Source organism: Salmo salar, chromosome ssa01, assembly GCF_905237065.1.
Source record: "Salmo salar chromosome ssa01, Ssal_v3.1, whole genome shotgun sequence".
Lineage (NCBI taxonomy): Eukaryota > Metazoa > Chordata > Actinopteri > Salmoniformes > Salmonidae > Salmo > Salmo salar.
Genome location: NC_059442.1, coordinates 134,867,469 through 134,888,481, shown reverse-complemented (window position 1 = coordinate 134,888,481; position 21,013 = coordinate 134,867,469). Strand labels below are relative to the sequence as shown.

The window sequence follows — 21,013 nt, the reverse complement described above, 5'->3', positions numbered from 1 at the left end:
CTGAGGGTTTTTCCCTGCCTTAATCCTCTCACTCAAACTGCGGGATCATTGGTTGGGCACATAATTGCAAAAAACAAACATGAAACAAAAATAAAATGGTAACTAATCCAGACCAGTGGTTTTGGGTTTTGATAAGCCGTCTTCCACGTGAGGGGAGATCATCACACAGATGATGGTCAGGTTAGCTCTTACATTATACCAAAGTCCTTTGACGAATGCTTGGGAGGCAATCAAGAACATTGCAAGGGGTTGATTGACAGCCATGCGATCCCTGATGGGTTGAGGTGACCAGCATTTGACCGTGACCGTAAGGCAAACTAATCAAGTACCTTCCCATCATGACATGTGAAAAAGATCCCAGCTTTATAGAGCTGACCTCAACAGGGGAAGTTAATCTGCAAGCTAGGCAATGTTTCACACTGCTAGTGAAATTTGTCAGAGGCAATGCCATCACAGTGAAGGCTGCAATCAACAGCCATGCATAGTGTCCTTTTGAATGACGGCTTCATATAGTAACACAGGGGGAAAGCAATGCAGTATAAAAACTAGGTATTATGTGATAAAGATAAATTAAGTCTTGAGATGGTTTAATGAAATTCCAGTTTTAGCCTTTACTCTGCATAACCACAAAAACCCAGAGGCATGCATCTTAGTATAAATACTATATTCTTTATTTAAATATTTTGCAACTTTGAAAACATATTTACAGAAACTAGTCCTGCATTATTACACTGCGCACACACATGTAGCTTTCATACTCACAAACATTGCTTAGAGAAAAACACACAGACCTTGTCTTGACAGCAGAAGCACCATTGAAAAACTGTCATGAGTGTGGACAGAATTACAGGGACTTAATTGACATTGAGCAACATACATCTATTTGTTAAGGCGGAATCGGTGCTCACCATTATCAATAAAAAAAACACTTCAACCTGCCTCGCCCTTCCTGCTTCAACACAGAGTGTCCTTAAACCATAGAGGTTAACTGTCTCAAAATCAGATCAGGTAATAATTCATTAACACAGTGCTGTCAGAAAGAGCAAACTGGAAATATGAGAATTACCAAATGAACATCGGTGCATGTTTAAGTGTTTGAAGGACAACCTTTAAATTAAGGGGAGCTGATCAGACATTGAGGCGAGGCAAGCTGTGAGTGACAGGGGCACCTTTGCAGGTAAGCAAATTCCAGTAGTTCAAATAGCTGGGACAAAGACAGCTTGTCATGCAAATACAGAACATATAGGAGACGATATTCATGAAATGAAGTCAAAGGCTACAGAAAATTAACTTAAACCAAATTGAAATAGTATTTAGTACACAAACATACATTTAATTGTACCCATTGATCTTGCCTGTATGATTGCTTGATGTCCTTTTAAATGATTTTTTATGCAAAACTAAGCAAGATGATACATAGTGACAACTTAATTGGTCTCCATTACACTATGTTAGCCTGACTGTAGGTTTTAGATGGTCATGCTTGTGAAGTTCAGCTCTCCTTCTTTGGTTTCTTTAAGGATTCAAAAGCCTGCATTGTAGTTTGTTGCTCACAGACTACCTGTCACATACAATTTTATTTATTTTACCGTTATTTTACCAGGTAAGTTGACTGAGAACACATTCTCATTTACAGCAACGACCTGGGGAATAGTTTCAGGGGAGAGGAGGGGGATGAATGAGCCAATTGTAAGCTGGGGATGATTAGGTGGCCATGATTGTATGAGGGCCAGACTGGGAATTTACCCAGGACACCGGGGTTAACACTCCTACTCTTACGATAAGTGCAATGGGATCTTTAATGACCTCAGAGAGTCAGGACACCCGTTTACAACTAGAGATGCCAATACAACCCTGTTCTGGTCACATTGCATTTTAGGCACAAATATAAAGACACCTTAGTGGTCTTTGACTGTTGTGCACCGAAAATACAACCGGGCATCATTCCCCACAAGCAAAATGACAGATTACCTGTCAAACAGATTGACAGATATGCTCTCAATGTGAAAATACAGAGACATTTCATGTTACAGTATTGGTGCATGTTTTACTCCAAACCCAGATAAAATCAATGGGGCAAAGATAGTGAATACTTCTCTTTGGTGCACTGGCTTCATAATCATAACAGAGCAAACACTGGCTAACAATGAAGAGAGGTGTTTGTATTCTGCTATTATGCAGAAGAATCAACAGCATGCCAAGACCAGTACAGGATGATCAAAAATAACAAAATGGCGCACACACCATTCACATAAATAATGTACAGTCAAACACATTGAAATGACAAAATAAAAGCAGCAAGTAAATCATTATTGGGAGACAGAACAAATCTAGAAAAAAATATTTTTTAGAGATGACACACCCACCACACAGACTACATATGATTCCTACGGAGTAGTAAGATGGTGTGATTCCTGCTGTGTAGTAAGATGGTGTGATTCCTGCTGTGTAGTAAGATGGTGTGATTCCTGCTGTGTAGTAAGATGGTGTGATTCCTGCTGTGTAGTAAGATGGTGTGATTCCCGCTATATGGTGTGATTCCTGCTGTGTAGTAAGATGGTGTGATTCTTATTTGCCATCCATGGCGCTATATAAGGCGTCACAAAATAATCACATGGTGAATCCATATGTTGGATGACACATTTCAACCGTCACATCATGGCTCTCAAACTAATAACATTAAAGTTATAAAAATAAATCATTTTTTCTTTATATATAATTCATACCTGCCCTATTGGTTCGGTTGAAAGCATTCCCAGATGCTAGCATTAGCTTTGCAAGTTAACACGTATCAACAGCAAAGACATTCAAACAAGAACCTACACCCACTTAGTGCGCACGTACGCACGCACAAATCGACAAAGACATGCCACGCAGACATGCCGTCAGTTCTGACACTACTATCGAGTCAAACGTGTCCATGTCAATGTCGTGGTTCTTTCGGCCCACGGAAGGGAGGGATTGAGAATATTTACCTTTATAGATTGTGAATGCTCGTTCGTACACATCTGTCACAAAGCAAAATGATCATCCTTATCAGCGTCAAAGTGAAGACACACTCTGCCTTGTTTCACAACACACAATATTTACAAATCCATGAGGCTGTGTGCACTGACAGAACTTTTCAGTAACCTCAATGTGGTGACATTTCAGACTAGCCTAAAGGTGGCACTCTGGAGAAATCCCTGCTAGGAGGCGCTAGTAAATGGTACTGGCCAGCTACCCCTTCATACAAGTCCAAGACAACACCAAACTCATACTGTATCTACATCCTTTCTTATTACAACCCACAACCCTCTCTAAAACCCACAACAACACAGTCCCTCTCAATTCCCCAGTCTTAGTATTCAGTCACACACATAGAAGACTTGGAACAGATCATCACACAGCTACGACATTTACAACACAGACACTCAAATCTCCCTAACAACCACAAACCATGTCTTACTTTACTTATAATACCACTGCTTGTTTCAGGGCGACTGAGCCCAACTCTATCCCCGTATCGGGTCCCTCCCCGCAAAAGCAAACCCCCCTGCATTCAGGACTGCACTTCGGTCACAGTCCCAATGAAGTGATGTTTTGAAATAAGATATGGGAGAATGGGAAGAAAGCAGTGTGCTGTTCTACACCGTGTGCATCATGATTAACACGAGAAAGTCTTAACTGCCTGCCTCCTCTCACTAATACAGTACCAAAACAAAATGGAAAAATACAGAGAGCTAAATTCTGTGGTGAGGAGTTTGTATTCCATGTTGTGGCGGTGAGATAGGAAGGTCAGTGAGGGGATATGGGGGGGGTCTGCAGTCCATCCGACAGGAACCAGTGCACTTGAGGAGGCAGGTGGAAGACTTGAATGGCGGGAAGTAAACGGATCCAATAAGCATCACACACTTAGTCTGTGTATTCTGCCACAATGGACAGCAGCACCGTGATGTCATCAGGCTTCCCCCCTGCAGGACACAAGACAAAAGAGAACGTGTCAATTGGCTTTCCAGAGATTCAAAGTCAACCTTGAATAACCCAATCTGCAAGCTGACGGTGGGCATAAAAATACAGTGGAGCTGGAGGTGCCATTAGGGACGTAAAGTTCTTCCCAAGAACCCGATACGTACCTCTTACATTCAGGCCATTGTCACAGGCAAACTGAGCGAAAGGGGACATGTAGTTGGGGTCATAGGCCAGTTCGTGCGCTTGCTTTGCAATGCTCTGTGCCGTCTGCTGGATGCTGTCATAGTTGGCGCTCTGAGAAATACAAGCATTAGGACAAAGAAATGTGTGCAGGTATTTACTAAGGTGAATGTGTAGATTTAGGTGGGTGTGCAAGCAGCTAGGAGGTACTGCGATGTGTTACCTTGAGCTTTTTGAGCTCTTGCAGGATCATGTAGTCGGGCATGTTGTCGAAGAGGCCATCCGAGGCGGTCAGGATGATGTCACCCAGCTGGACATCGAAGGAGGCGCTATCAGCGGCCTCAGGGCTGGGGAGGAGAACACAGGACAGCACTGTTAATCAGGGCCAGCCAGAGGGCACCAGAGAGCTGCAACCAGATAGACAGTACAAGTGATCCTCACAAACATGATCAGGAAGAATCAGGTCAAAAGGTGACTGTGCCTCAGAGGGATATGATGGCTGGGTAATAAGACAGCCAATTCCTCCTGGCACACAGTGCAGCCTGCCCTGCTCCAGCCCCACCCACCCACCCAGCACCATATCTGGCTCCTAGCCAGGGTATGGGAGCCGGACGTAACCCTCTGCCCTTGAAACTGTGGAATTGCCCCTTATTCAACCCCTACCATACCAGAAAGACAGAGAGCAAATGTGAACGTGTGTGTGTGTGTGTGTGTGTGTGTGTGGAGAAGTACGTATGCATGGAAGCATAGTGACGTTGTGCAAGTTTGCGTGTTAATGCGATCGTTATAGGAGAGCCCGAAGGTCTTGCAGTGAGGACTGCAATATAAAACAATAAAGGTCTCATTTAAATGTAGAAACACATGGAGCTCAAAATAATCCCTATTTTTCAGAGATTCCTGGAGAGAGAAAAAGAACAAGCCCAGCGGAAAGAGGTCTGGCGGGTCTGCCCCCTGTCTGCTACTGGCCTGTGTGTGTGTGTGTGTGTGTGTGTGTGTGTGCGCGCGTGCGTCTGGCATGGGCCCAGGCACTACACACTGTTGGCAGAACAGCTGAAGTAAGGGGTTGGTTGCTGTCACATGGTCCCTCAATAGAAAAGAGAGAAGGAAAACATACCCTGCCAGCACCTAGGAGCTCACGTGGTCTCCAGGCCAGGCTGAACATTGCTTGAGGGCTATTGGTGGGTGGGCTGTTTGGCCTAAACTAACTAACGAGGGCACAGCGTCACATGGCTGTTATTGAGCCAATAATAAAGTCCTAGAATGAGGACAAAGCTTATTCGTTATCTAGCCAACGTTCCTTTCAAATCCTTCTGTGAACTGAAGAGAAATTCTAGATACGATTTTATTTAACCTCATTTCCAATGACAACCTGTCATTTGCTCCAGGTATATCGTCTAAAGCAGGGATGGTCAAACTCATTTTTGCCCCAGGGGGCGCAATCGGTCTTCCACGAGGTCCGGCGGGCCACACTGAAAATGTGTTATCTTTCCTCACCATCAAAATTAGACAAAAATAGTAAACTATCTATAGTTGTTGGAATTTCCAATGCTCTCTGACTGTCTAGCTTTAGCAAGCTGGACACAGTGAAGAAACAGAATAACATTCTACAGCTTTAATTTGGTGTTAGTCATTTTAAAGTCTATGGCAGGGCCAGAAAGCCAGTTCTCTCAATACCAATGGTAATTTGAGACCAGGTGGAGGGTCAGAGAAGGAGGTGAAGGGGACTGACCTGTCACTGAGCACCACTCCCTCTGCCCCTGGGGGAGCAATGGACAGCTGGAAAGGGGTGTTGAAGTAGTGCTGCTGTTCGTCTGAGCGGTGCACCACCTCTCCCCCTCGCACCACCAGGAAACCAGAGTCCCCTAGATTACACGTGTGCAGTTGGTGGCTCCTTCGGTCCAGGACCACGATACATGCTGTGCTGCTCCCTGGGAGGGGGAGAAGAGAGGGAATATACCAACATATGGTGGTTAGCCATCACCTGATATCCATTTCTCCTTGTGTTAAAAACTGTGGGGTTACCAGTACAGCAGGGAAGGGGTGTGTGAGATCACATGCCGGACCAGTCAGTCTGGCACAGTCTAAAAACAGAAGTCCTTCCCCTGTCCCCACTCTGCAGCTCCTACTCTACCACTGTCCTTCAGAAGGGACGGTCAAGCACAGACTTTGGCTTTAGCTGCTATCACACTATCCCAAAATAAGAAGCGGGACACTTTTGATAGGCAAACATCGTGTGACTTGGTGGACAGGAGTGTCTCAGAGCAGGCAGCCTTGCCTGTGGTGTCGGGTCTCAGTTGAAAATGTGCCCTCAGTCTGTCACGTTTTTTACACGCCAGTGCCGTTAAAAAAAAACATGTGGACCCGTGAGCGGAGTCAGTAACTGCTCCTTCCACTGACCTTTTAGGTGCTCTGGAATGGACCGAAATGGTAACTGAGAGGGGGGGGCTAGAGACTGGGTCAGGTGTTTGTCCCAATGACCTCTGTGGAACTGGACCTTGGAACTGGGTGGTGGCAGACTGAAGGACGGCACCATTTCAGCTATATGATTATTACATCACCCAGTTCCAAGGTCCAGTTCATAATCAAAGAATGATCTCCAGCCCCTTTAGAATTAGAACACAGGGAAGTCAAAACAACCAGTAGCGTTAACTTTATTTTACTTGGGGAGCAGACAATTTTTTAATTAGGGCCACATTGAGGGAGGAAAGCTTTGTTATAATGATCTTTTTGGATGGATTGATAGTGCAGCTCAGCGGGCAGGGAAACCCAGGCAACAGCACACAGTCTCATGCTGCAGATGTTATTTACCAGAGCACAATGCATGTGTTAGTTGGAGTGCGTGTTACTCACCTGGCCTGTCGCCCCACATGCATTATACTATGTATGTATGTATGTATGTATGTATGTATGTATGTATGTATGTATGTATGTATATATATATATGCATACATATATATACACACACACATACATACATACACACACAGTATAATGCATGTGGGGGGACAGGACAGGCCAGGTGAGTAACACCTATATAAAAATAAGATATATATATATATATATTCTGATTTTCAACGCCGACACCGATTATTGGAGCAGCAAAAAAAAGCCTATATCGATTAATCGGACGATTTTGATATATATTTGTAATAATGACAATTACATCAATACTGAATGAACAATGAACCTTTTTAGTTTAACTTAATATAATACATAAATAAATCTATTTAGTCTCAAATAAATAATTGAACATGTTCAATTTGGTTTAAATAATGCAAAAACAGTGTTGGAGAAGAAAGTAAAAGTGCAAATATGTGCCATGTAAAAAAGCTAACATTTAAGATTAACATATGAAAGCTGGTGGTTCAATATTCCCAGTTAAGAAGTTTTAGGTTGTAGTTATAGGAATTATAGGACTATTTCTCGCTATACCATTTGTATTTCATTATACCTTTGACTATTGGATGTTCTTCTAGGCACTATAGTATTGCCATCCTAATCTCGGGAGTTGATAGGCTTGAAGTCATAAACAGCGCTGTGCTTCAAGCATTGCTAAGAGCTGCTCGCAAACACAGTAAAGTACTGTTTAAATGAATGCTTACGAGCCTGCTGCTGCCTACCACTGCTCAGTCAGACTGCTCTATCAAATCATAGACGTAAATATAATAAACACAGAAATACGAGCCTTTGGTCATATCCTGAAACTATAATTTCAAAAACAAAACGCTTATTCTTTCAGTGAAATACGGAACAATTCCATATTTTGACGAACGGGTGGTAACCCTAAGCCTAAATATTGCACTACCTTCAATGTTATGTCATAATTATGTAAAATTCTGGCAAATTAATTACGGTCTTTGTTAGGAAGAAACACAGTTCGCAACGAGCCAGGTGGCCCAAACTGTTGCATATACCCTGACTCTGCTTGCACTGAACGCAAGAGAAGTGACAATTTCCATAGTTAATATTGCCTGCTAACATGCATTTATTATAACTAAATATGCAGATAAAAAAATGTACCTCTGTGTATTGATTTAAAGAAAGGCATTGATGTTCATGGTTAGGTACATTTGTGCAAGGAATGTGCTTTTTTTTGCAAATGCGCTTTTGTTAACCTCTTGGGGCTAGGTGGGACGCTAGCGTGCCACCCGTGGTGCACTCCATCAACAGCAGGTGCATTTCAAGAGCGGCAAATTTGAATCCAAATAAATGTCAAAATTCAAATTTTTCAAAAATACAACTATTTTACACCATTTGAAAGATAAACATCTCCTTAATCTAACCACGTTTTACGATTTCAAAAAGGTTTTACGGCGAAAGCATAAATTTAGAGTATGTTAGGACAGTACATTTACAAGAGTTGTGTGTAATGTTTTGTCAAGTCAAAGACAGGGTCACCAAAACCATAAAACCAGCTAAAATGATGCACTAACCTTTTACAATCTCCATCAGATGACACTCCTAGGACATTATGTTAGACAATGCATGCATTTTTAGTTCTATCAAGTTCATATTTATATCCAAAAACAGCGTTTTACTATGGCATTGATGTTGAGGAAATCGTTTCCCTCCAATAACCGGCAGTCAAGTCAGCGTCACAAATTAAATAATTAAAATTGGCAAACATTGGTAAAATATTATATTGTCATTTAAAGAATTATAGATTTACATCTCTTGAACGCAATCAACTTGCCAGATTTAAAAATAACCTTACTGGGAAATCACACTTTGCAATAATCTGAGCACTGCGCCCAGAAAAATACTATGTAAATAATCCATTACCTTTGATTCTCTTCATCAGATGTCACAGGTCCATAACGAATGTAGTTTTGTTCAAAAAAGCTCATCATTTATGTCCAAAAATCTCCGTCTCGTTAGCACATGATGTAAGCCAGCCGGACTTCTCGTCATGAACGAGGGGAAAAAATATATTTCCGTTCGTTCAAACATGTCAAACGTTGTATAGCATAAATCATTAGGGCCTTTTTAACCAGAACATGAATAATATTCAAGGTGGACGAATGCATACTCTTTTATAACGTATTGGAACGAGGGTACCCAACATGAACTCGCGCGCCAGGTGTCTAATGGGACATCATCGTTCCATGGCTCTTGTTCGGTCAGATCTCCCTCCAGAAGACTCAAAACACTTTGTAAAGGCTGGTGACATCTAGTGGAAGCAATAGGAAGTGCCAAAATATTCCTAAACCCCTGTGTTTTTCAATGGGATAGGTTTAAAGTCAATACAACACATCAGGTATCCACTTCCTGTCAGAAAATGTCTCAGGGTTTTGCCTGCCAAATGAGTTCTGTTATACTCACAGACACCATTCAAACAGTTTTAGAAACTTTAGAGTGTTTTCTATCCATATATAATAAGTATATGCATATTCTAGTTACTGGGTAGGATTAGTAACCAGATTAAATCGGGTACATTTTTTTTATCCAGACGTGCAAATGCTGCCCCCTAGACCCAACAGGTTAAATCACCTGTTTGGCAAAGTTGAAGTAGGCCGTGATTCGATGATAAATTAACAGGCACCACATTGATTATACGCAACGCAGGACAAGCTAGTTAACCTAGTAATATCATCAACTATGTGTAGTTAACTAGTGATTATGTGAAGATTGATTTTTATAAGAAGTTTAATGCAAGCTAGCAACTTACCTTGGCTCATTGCAGCTATAAGGTCCTTTTGACGCTGCACTCGCATAACAGGTGGTCAGCCTGCCACGCAGTTTCCTCATGGATTGCAATGTGATCGGCATCCAAAAAGGCAGATTACCGATTGTTATGAAAACTTGAAATCAGCCCTTGAAATCAGCCCTTGAAATCGCACATGCCGATTAATCGGTCGACCTCTAGTGTGAATTACTCACCTGTCCCCCATATGCATTATACTGTGCGTGTATATATTACTCACCTGGCCTGTCCTGTCCCCCCATATGCATTTATACTGAGATTGAGTGAATGTAGTATGTGTACTCACCAAGCAGGGGTACTTTGTTTTGTAGGAGCTCATAGTAGCCAGAGGTGAGGATGCCCACAGGGCTGCTGGGGGTGAAGCGGCCCTCCTTCACCAGTCGCTCACATGTCCTCATCAGGGTGGCAGAGAACTGGGACGGGTCCACCCCGTAGTCCCTCCATCCACCTACACCATCCGCCACACCTGAGACACACAGAGAAAAATAAGTGTATAAGTATCAGAACAGTGAATGGTTATGGACAATTCCACGGTAAAGCATTAAAACACACAGAGAATCTCCCTACCGATAGGTACTTATCACAGTGGGAGGCCGTTCCTTCTCTTGCTAGAACAAAAGCGGTAAGTGCTGTGTGCCGACCCGGTAGCGACAAATCTACCATTTCTCCTTGTAGAATCCCAATGCTTGTCAGTTTCCGACAACTTAACTTTGAGCACATCAGAAAGCATGCACCCCAGGCCATTTTCTCCGTACATCCACGGATGAGCCAGTCACACTTCATACGCAATGTAGTCTATGGGATGGCAGCTAGCCAAGTGCACACGACACTAAATACCTCCTCCAAGATAGCTAACCACTACGGGTGTAACAGTACACTTATTCGTACCAAAACGTTCGGTACAGGGACCTCGGATCGGTCTGGAATGTGAACCCAAATGAATACATAAAAAAATAAATACTTCTAATTAAAACACTAGGCCTAGGGCCTCCCGAGGGGCGCAGCGGTCTATGGCACTGCATCGCAGTGCTAGAGGTGTTACTACAGACCCGGGTTTATTCCCCGGCTGTGCCACAACCAGTCGTGGCCGTGAGTCCCATAGGACGGCGCACAATTGGCCCAGTGTCGTCCAGGTTAGGGGAGGGTTTGGCTGGGGGGGGGCTTTACCTGGCTCATTGCCAGTTGAACGGTGTTTCCTCCAACACATTGGTGCAGCTGGCTTCCGGGTTAAGCCGGCGGGTGTTAAGGAGCGGGATGAGAGAAGATCAAAAATTGTGAAGGGGGTAAAATACAAAACAAATGTAAAACACTAGGCCTATAGGCTATACACTACATTGCCTGGAGTAAATCTGAACTGAAAAAAACTAGAGCCTAAGCGCATGTTGTAATCAAAATACTAATCTTAAATTGGTGCATTTCAAAACAGTCCTTTTGTGACAAGCAGCCAGGAACTAGTTGTGTACAATGGCGGGTGGTGGGGTCAATAAACCAGGAGGATTCTCCACATCATCATTTAAATCTCCAGTTTGGGAACATTTTGGCTTCCCAGTATATTACAATGGCGATGGACAGAGAAAGTATGCTGTATGCAATTCCACGGTAACAGCATTGCCTCGTCATTTTCTACTATCAAAGCTGTAATAACACCAACGTTGTCCACTCCATAAACCCTGCACAAAAGGGGTTCTCTCTCTCTCAGCACAGTCCGTCAACCCTCAACTACAGCAAAAAAGAGAAATAGCCGATCCTTAAACACCAAGCAATGGAACATAGCAAAAAGCCATGAACCGCTCATTCTAGACCTATCACTACTGACTGCCCAAAAGGTACAAGACTGACAATATAAATAAATAGAATTAAACCACTTGATTAAAACTGGCCTAAAAAGAAGAACTCGGGGTCCCTTGCCTTGATTTACAGCCATGTGACCGGCCGGTTAAGCATCTCTAGAACATAGTACACAAAAACAAATGACTAGGAAAATAACATCCATAAGGTCTCTCCCTTTTAAACTGGTTGTAGCCCATGAAGCAATAGTCAGGGCTGCAACAACATTCTCAATGTAGGCCACAAGGTGGAGGTATGACCGGTGACCACACACCTTGGAGCCTCACTATACGATTAACCACACAATGTGGTTTCCCATTACAGCCAGTGCTGCTACCAGGGTAAGGGCCTCCCTGGACACCGCATCCTCTTCCTGGGAGCCTACTCTGCCGCTCTGTGAGCCTGAGAGACAGTCTGATAAGCACCGTGGAGTAGGCTGATAGTAATACGTCTTGTGGTCTACTTAGCTACAGTGCTTAAGAGTAATTTGGGGATTTGGCAGCATGACGGACACTGTTGACCTTTGAACTTGGCTGTCTCAGGTCAGGTGTTACATCAGTATCAATCTGGAGACTGGGTCAAATGAGCCACACAGACTGACAGAAGTGGCCTGGCATCGGTGCGCACTGCAGTGCTGTCACTCCTCCCTGCACAGACCCAGAAAGACCAGTTCTACTGGGCCCTGTTCTCCCTCAGATGGGCTCTGTCTGCTGCTTAATAACAAAACCTTCAGTCTTTGTGGAGCTGACTCAGAGGAGAGAGGTGAGAATAATATTTCAAAGCTTCACTTTCTTTGCAGTGCTGCAGGGTGGAAGACCTTTGGTAAAAGGAGGGAGAGAGGGCAGAGAAGAGAGAAGCCATGAACACACACTGCATACCTCGATAAGCTTCCCCCTCCCTCCCTCCTCTCTCTCTCTCCCCTTCACAGAGAGCACAGTGCCAGAGGACAGGTTTCCAGGGAAAAAAAGGACATCCATCCAACTACTCCATACAAACAAACAGACACACATAAATTCAAGATTCCACAGTGAGGGCCCATACAAGGAGAGCCCCCTCTGCTAGCTAAGCAACGTTGTTTGTTGGTGCCTAAAACACACTTTCATACACTGAACAAAAAATATAAAACGCAACATGTAAAGTGTTGGTCCCATGTTTCATGAGCTGAAATAAAAAAAAATGACGCATTTCACACAAAGCTTATTTTTCTCAATTTGTGCACAAATGTGTTTACATCTGTTAGTGAGCATTTCTCATTTGCCAAGATAATTCATCCACCTGACAGGTGTGGCATATTAAGAAACAGATTAAACAGCATGATCATTACCCAGGTGCACCTTGTGACCGGGACAATAGAAGGCCACTAAAATGTGCAGTTTTGTCACACACACAACGCCACAGATCTCAAGTTGAGGGAGTGTGCAATTGTCATGATGACTGCAGGAAAGTCCACCAGAGCTGTGGACTTGGCAGTACGTCCTACCAGCCTCAAAACCGCAGACCACATGTATGGCGTTGTATGGACAAGCGGTTTGCTGAAGTCAAGGTTGTGAACAGAGTGCCCCCATGGTGGCGGTGTGGTTATGGTTCGAGCAGGCATAAGTTACGGAGGTATCCATGACCAACAAATGCATATCTGTATTCCCAGTCATGTGAAATCCATAGATTGGCTGATTTCCTCATATGAACTGTAACTCAGTAAAATCAATGACATTGTTGCATGTTGCATTTATATATTTTTGTTCAGAATAATTTTCCTGAACATCACCAGATTCACAGGGAATATATTATAGTATGGAGAAGCAATACACCCTGCAACAGCTTCATAATACTTGTCAAACAGAGAACAGATACGGTATAGTGGTTGATGGGATTGGCATGGGAGGGGGGTCCGTGGGTGGCTTTTGACAACTCATGTGTTACTCATTGGTACGTTTGGTCCAAATCGAATGTTGGGTACTACTATTTACTGAATGTTGTTATCTAAATCCTATAAATAAATAAAATGTGGTGGAAACAATTATAGCTTAAAAGGGAAACGTCGCCCCTGCCGTGGTGGATCCAGTTGAGAATGGGTGTCAACAGGTAGATAATGTTACTCACTGGAACAGCCACTCGTTCATAGAACATCAGCTTGCGGATAACTATTCATTTTTGTATCGATAACTGTAATGTTTAGTCATGGTGTGGTGTTCAGTACCTAGATGTGCAAACTGCAAGGAAGCACAGGCTGCTGGGGTAACATTTCATCAGTTACCTTACTAAGAAGACGAGCAGAGGTAACGTAGATAACTTCGCTAGCTAACGTAACTAGACAGCGAACTACATTTGTTTGTCTAAACCAAAATCTAGCTAGCTTTCAGAAAACGCCGGCAGGACATGCCAAAGTAAATAGCCAGCTGCTATTTGGCAATGTGAGCTAGCTAACGTGAGCTAGGTTAGCTACAGCCTACTGGACCGTATCTAACTGTTAGCTAATTAACTAATGCAGAAAATAACGTGAGTTTGATCCAATCAACATCAAGCTCAGCACCAGGAACTAGTGTATGTCATCTTGACTCTATGATTAGCAAATACATATACTGGAGCTAGACATAAACATGGTATGTGTCTTATGGGGATAACGTAAACTCACTCATTTTTGTACATCGCCTTGGTCTGTACAATTGACGTAATACTTCCAGATCAACTGTAATGTCAATTCCATTGTAAAGCACAATTTCTCCCCTTTCCAACAGAATCAATTACATGACCTCCACGCTGCCTGTTTCTGCATGAGTCAAGAAGGCAATGAGCGCTGTCGGGTCTTTTTAAAAATGGCGGGTGGGGAAGCGAAACTAACGCGTGGTAGTGAGAAGGAGAGGTGTGTGGCAAAACGGCTTCTTTTTCACTCGATCTGTCCAACTTAACGCCTCTAAAATGTAAATAAAACACTATAAAGAGTTTATATAATGTGTCATTACATACATACCTAAAGTGATCTTCGGAAGTAAACAGCGGCTTTGAGAGTCATGATGTTTGCAGTGATGACGCAAAAAATGACTAGGTATCCCCCCCTTACCCCCGTCACTGTCCATTTCTTGTTTTTAAACGATGAGAGAAGTGCTACACCTGGTGGAGAGAGATTGTAAGACAGAAATAGTTGCTTTATGCGTGCTGTACGTTACGGCATGACACGTCACGATGTAACGGAGAGTCTGTTTTTTCAACTTTTCTCCAATACTATAGAGCCATTCCCATGTCGATCAACGCTTGAATAGAAACGTAGTTCACACCCCAGATGTTGAAGTCAACACAGTCGCTACAGTCCCATTCGTTTTCTTTGCAGCCTTGTTTGAATGTCGCGGTTGCGCACATTTGTACGGAGTGGGGTGAGTTTACGTTACTTGGTGTTTAAGTAGGCTACAACGTCTACTGTAGTTTTATCTGTAGACTTAGTTGATTGTTTATGCAAAGTTTGAAATCTAAATTGGAGAAAAGCAGAGTTATTAGTAAGGAGGGAAAGGTGTGGGTGACCGACTGGTGTCTTTTTTCGGGGGGGTTGTTTTGTGTGTGTGAAGGTTAGTATGCATGATCTATTGACACGAGGGGGATGGGTGGATATAGTACCTTGTTTGAGTGTGTATTGATGGTTACAGTAGTAAAATATTGTCCTGCAGACTAATCCTGCTTCTGATGACACCAGCTTTGGTAGTACAGATCCTGTAGAACCATTGGATGAAAGCTTTCAGCCGGGAACAAGCTCAAAATCATCTGACACGGAAGAGGGGGAAAAAAACTGCACGAGGCTGGCAAGAGCCAAAGTGTCATGGAGCTCATGAATCATGGAGCTCATGAATTTCTGCCAGACCAGCTGCCATTGCCCAACACAAGACAGAGTTCACCAGCTGAAGAACATTCAGGACCCTGCCTGGAACAGTTTGATTGATGTTGTAGTACAATATAGAATCCCTAGTATGATCACAACTGTATTGTAGTATAGATATTGTTTGATCTTTCACATATGGAGTTTAATCAAATGTTTTATATGTTATACAAGTGTACTGAGAAGTGACTAAATGATTCCAGCTGAATCAGAAACCAATAAAGTGTTGACTTCACTTCTGGATCAATTCATTGTGATATTCATGAAATGTATTTGCAAGTAACTAGATACAATCTTATTGCTAAAACAAAAGATGCGATGCAAGGAGGTGATATATAATTTTCATTTGATGGCAAGTAAACATGTTTCAAATAAAACCGATTAGTCGGTCAATGTAGGAAATAAGTAGACATGGCGTGTATTCAAGATAGTTTATTTGCTGTGGAAACCGAGGTGAGTTTACACAGCAGTATGCAGGAACAGTAATGTATGACATATACAGTACCGTTCAAAAGTTTGGGGTCACTTAGAAATGTCATTGTTTTCCATGAAAAATATATAGGAAATATAGTCAACACGTTGACAAGGTTATAAATAATGTTTTTTTAAATTTAAATAGTGTCCTTCAAACTTCGCTTTCGTCAAAGAATCCTCAATTTTCAGCAATTACAGCCTTGCAGACCTTTGGCCTTCTAGTTGTCAATTTGTTGGGGTAATCTGAAGAGATTTCACCCCATGCTTCCTGAAGCACCTCACACAAGTTGGATTGGCTTGACGGGCACTTCTTAATAAGTACCATACGGTCAAGCTGCTCCCACAACAGCTCAATAGGGTTGAGATCCGGTGACTGTGCTGGCCACTCCATTATAGACAGAATACCAGCTGACTGCTTCTTCCCTAAATAGTTCTTGCATAGTTTGGAGCTGTGCTTTGGGTCATTGTCCTGTTGTAGGAGGAAATTGGTCCCAATTAAGCGCTGTCCACAGGCTATAGCATGGCGTTGTAAAATGGAGTGATAGCCTTCCTCCTTCAAGATCCATTTTACCCTGTACAAATCTCCCGCTTTACCACCACCAAAGCACCCCCAGACCATCACATTGCCTCCACCATGCTTGACAGATGGCATCAAGCACTCCTCCAGAATCTTGAATTTTTTTCTGCATCTCACGAATGTTCTTCTTGGGATCCGAACACCTCAAACTTAGATTCGCCTGTCCATAACACTTTTTCCCCAATCTTCCTCTGTCGCGGGTACTATTTAATGAAAGTGCCAGTTGAGGACTTGTGAGGCGTCTGTTTCCAGCTACAATTGTCATTTTACAACATTAACTTCTCTAGGGTAGGGGGCAGTATTTTCACGGCCGGATGAAAAACGTACCCAAATTAAAACGGCCTACTACTCGGGCCCAGGAACTAGAATATGCATGTTATTAGTAGATTTGGATAGAAAACACTCTGAAGTTTCTAAAACTGTTTGAATGATGTCTGTGAGTATAACAGAACTCATATGGCAGGCAAAAGCCTGAGAAAAATCTAACCAGGAAGTGAGAATTCTGGTGCCTGTAGTCTTTTCAAGTCATTGCCAATCGAACACACAGTAAGTTAGGGTTCATTTTGCACTTCCTAAGGCTTCCACTAGATGTCAACAGTCTTTAGAAAGTTGTTTGAGGCTTCTAAAATGAACATAGAGCGAACAAGGTGGGGAAGTTGGTGACCCAGGGAAGGACATCAGTTCATTGGCGCGTCTTCACGTGAGAGTTGGCTGTGTTCCAAAATGTTTTTCAAGACACTGGAATCGTCCGGTTGGAATATTACTGAAGTTTCACATTATAAAGGCCCTAAAGATTGATGCTTTACAACGTTTGACATGTTTGAATGAACGTAAATATAACTTTTTTTTAAACTTTTCGTCGTGACATTTTCCGCGCGCTTCCTACACTTGGAGTAGCTAACCGAACGCGCTAACAACAAGGAGCTATTTAGACATAAATTATGGACTTTATCGAACAAAGCAACATTTATTGTGGACCTGGGATTCCTGGAAGTGCCTTCTGATGAAGATCAAAGGTAAGTGAATATTTCTAATGCTAATTAATATTTTAGATGAGTCCGAAATGGCGGGTATCTGTATTGCCTAGTGTATTTTTCTGAGCGCAGTACTCAGATTATTGCAAAGTGTGCTTTTCTCTTGAAGCTTTTTTGAAATTTGTCACAGCGTTAGCATAAAGGAGATGTTCATCTATAATTCTTTGACAGTTCAATATTTTATCAACGTTTATGACGAGTATTTTTGTAAATTGTTGTGCTGATTCAACGGCAGTATTGGAGGCAAAATATTTTCTGAACATCACGCGCCAATGTAAAATGGGGTTTATGGATATAAATATGAACTTGATCGAACAAGAAATGCATGTATTGTGTAACATGATGTCCTAGGAGTGTCATCTGATGAAGCTCGTCAAAGGTTAGTGCTGCATTTAGCTGTGTTTTGGGTATTTGTGATGCATCTAGTTGCTTGGAAAATGGCTGTGGTTATTTGTGTCTATGTACTCTCCCAACAATCTAATGTTTTACGTTCGCTGTAAAGCCTTTTTGAAATTGGACAACGTGGTTCAATTCAGGAGAAGTGTATGTATAAAATGGTGTAAAATAGTCCTGTTTGAGAACTTTGAATTATGACATTTTGTGGTTTTGAATTTGGCGCTCTGATTTTTCACTGGTTTTTGAATAGTGTGAACCGTGGGTGGGACGATAGCATCCCACCTGCCCGAGAGAGGTTAACAATGTCAACACTGTATTTCTAATCAATTTGAGGATCACCACTAAGATTGTGAAATGCCAGAATAATAGGAGAGAATGATTTATTTCAGCTTTTATTTCTTTCATAACATTCCCAGTGGGTCAGAAGTTTACATACTCAGTATTCGGTAGCACTGCCTTTAAATTGTTTAACCTCTTACATCTAGACGTTCCGCTAGCGGAACACCTGCTCCAATATCCAATGATGGGCGTGGCGCGAAATACAAATTCCTCTAAAATCCGAAAACTTCAATTTTTCAAACATGACTATTTTACAGCATTTTAAAGACAAGACTCTCGTTAATCTAACCACACTGTCCGATTTCAAAAAGGCTTTACAGCGAAAGCAAAACATTAGATTATGTCAGCAGAGTACCCAGCCAGAAATAATCAGACACCCATTTTTCAAGCTAGCATATAATGTTACAAAAACCCAGAAGACAGCTAAATGCAGAACTAACCTTTGATGATCTTCATCAGATGACACACCTAGGACATTATGTTATACAATACATGCATGTTTTGTTCAATCAAGTTCATATTTATATCAAAAAACATGTGACGTTCAGAACTAGCATAGCCCCCGCACACTTCCGGGGAATTTACTAACAATTTACTAAATTACTCACGATAAACGTTCACAAAAAGCATAAATTATTTTAAGAATTATAGATACAGAACTCTATGCACTCGATATGTCCGATTTTAAAATAGCTTTTTGGTGAAAGCACATTTTGCAATATTCTAAGTACATAGCCCAGCCATCACGGGCTAGCTATTTAGACACCTGGCAAGTTTAGCCTTCACCAAAATCAGATTTACTATAACAAAAATGTTCTTACCTTTGTTGTCTTCGTCAGAATGCACTCCCAGGACTGCTACTTCAATAACAAATGTTGGTTTGGTCCAAAATAATCCATCGTTATATCCGAATAGCGGCGTTTTGTTCGTGCGTTCCAGAAACTATCCGAAATGGTAAATCAGGGTTGCGCGCATGGCGCATTTCGTGACAAAAAAATTCTAAATATTCCATTACCGTACTTCGAAGCATGTCAACCGCTGTTTAAAATCAATTTTTATGCAATTTATCTCGTAAAAAAGCGATAATATTCCAACCGGGAATCTCCTTTTCGGTAAACAGAGGAAAAAACACAAAGACGGGGGCGGCCAGTGCACGCGCCTAAGCCCACTGTCCCTTGATCGGCCACTTGAGAAAGGCGATAATGTGTTTCAGCCTGGGGCTGGAATGACGACATTCAGGTTTTTCCCGGGCTCTGAGAGCCTATTGGAGCCGTGGGAAGTGTCACGTTACCGCAGAGATCCTAAGTTTTGGAATGAGATGTCAAAGAAAGACAATAAATGGTCAGACAGGCCACTTCCTGTAAAGGAATCTCTCAGGTTTTGACCTGCCATTTGAGTTCTGTTATACTCACAGACACCATTCAAACAGTTTTAGAAACTTTGGAGTGTGCTAATAATTATATGCATATTCTAGTTTCTGGGCAGGAGTAATAATCAGATTAAATCGGGTACGTTTTTTATCCAGCCGTGAAAATACTGCCCCCTAGCCATAACAGGTTAACTTGGGTCACACGTTTCAGGTAGCCTTCCACAAGCTTCTCACAATAAGTTGGGTGAATTTTGTCCCATTCCTTCTGACAGAGCTGGTGTAACTGAGTCAGGTTTGTAGAACCTCCTTGCTCCACACGCCTTTTTCAGTTCTGCCCACGAATTTCTATAGGATTGAGGTCAGGGCTTTGTGATGGCCACTCCAATACCTTGACTTTGTTGTCCTTATGCCACCTTGCCATACCTTGGAAGTATGATTGGGGTCATTGTCCATTTGGAAGACCCATTTGCGACCAAGCTTTAATTTCCTGACTGATGTCTTAAGATGTTGCTTCAATATATCCACATAATTGTCCTTCCTCATGATGCCATCTATTTTGTGAAGTGCACCAGTCCCTCCTGCAGCATAGCACCCCCCACAACATGATGCTGCCACCCCTGTACTTCACGGTTGGGATGATGTTCTTCGGCTCCCCCTTTTTCCTCCAAACATAACGATGATCATTATGGCCAAACAGTTCCATTTTTGTTTAATTTATCCAAAAAGTACGATCTTTGTCCCCATGTGCAGTTGCAAACCATAGTCTGGCTTTTTTATGGCAGTTTTGGAGCAGTGGCTTCTTCCTTATGTCGATATAGGACTCATTTTACTGTGGATATAGATACTTTTGTACCGGTGTCCTCCAGCATCTTCACAAGGTCCTTTGCCGTTGTTCTGGGATTGATTTGCACTTTTCGAACCAAAGTATGTTCATCTCTAGGAGACAGAACGAGTCTCCTTCTTGAGTGGTATGATGACTGCGTGGTCCCATGGTGTTTATACTTGCGTACTATTGTTTGTACAGATGAACGTGGTACCTTCAGGCATTTGGAAATTGCTCCCAAGGATGAACCAGACTTGTGGAGGTCTAAAAAAAAAAAATTGACGTCAAGCAAAGAGGCACTGAGTTTGAAGGTAGGCCTTGAAATACATCCACAGGTACACCTCCAATTGACTCAAATTATGTCAATTAGCCTATCATAAGCTTCTAAAGCCATGACATCATTTTCTGAAATTTTCCAAGCTGTTTAAAGGCACAGTCAACTTAGTGTATGTACACTTCTGACCCACTGGATTTGTG

General features: G+C 42.3%; 1 protein-coding gene across 1 annotated transcript in view; it reads right to left on the bottom strand.

Annotated features, from left to right (window-relative positions):
- Nucleotides 1-649: 649 nt before the first annotated feature.
- The window catches only part of LOC106564772 (protein phosphatase PTC7 homolog), a 33,118-nt gene continuing 12,754 nt past the window's right edge, over nucleotides 650-21,013 (bottom strand). The window contains exons 2-6 of the mRNA XM_014131133.2: nucleotides 10,122-10,301; nucleotides 5,861-6,059; nucleotides 4,355-4,478; nucleotides 4,116-4,245; nucleotides 650-3,953 (exon numbers count right to left, since the gene is read on the bottom strand). Coding sequence (XP_013986608.1) covers nucleotides 3,895-3,953; nucleotides 4,116-4,245; nucleotides 4,355-4,478; nucleotides 5,861-6,059; nucleotides 10,122-10,301 — 692 coding nt within the window. The 3' untranslated portion in view covers nucleotides 650-3,894. The remainder of the gene's footprint in view (nucleotides 3,954-4,115; nucleotides 4,246-4,354; nucleotides 4,479-5,860; nucleotides 6,060-10,121; nucleotides 10,302-21,013) is intronic.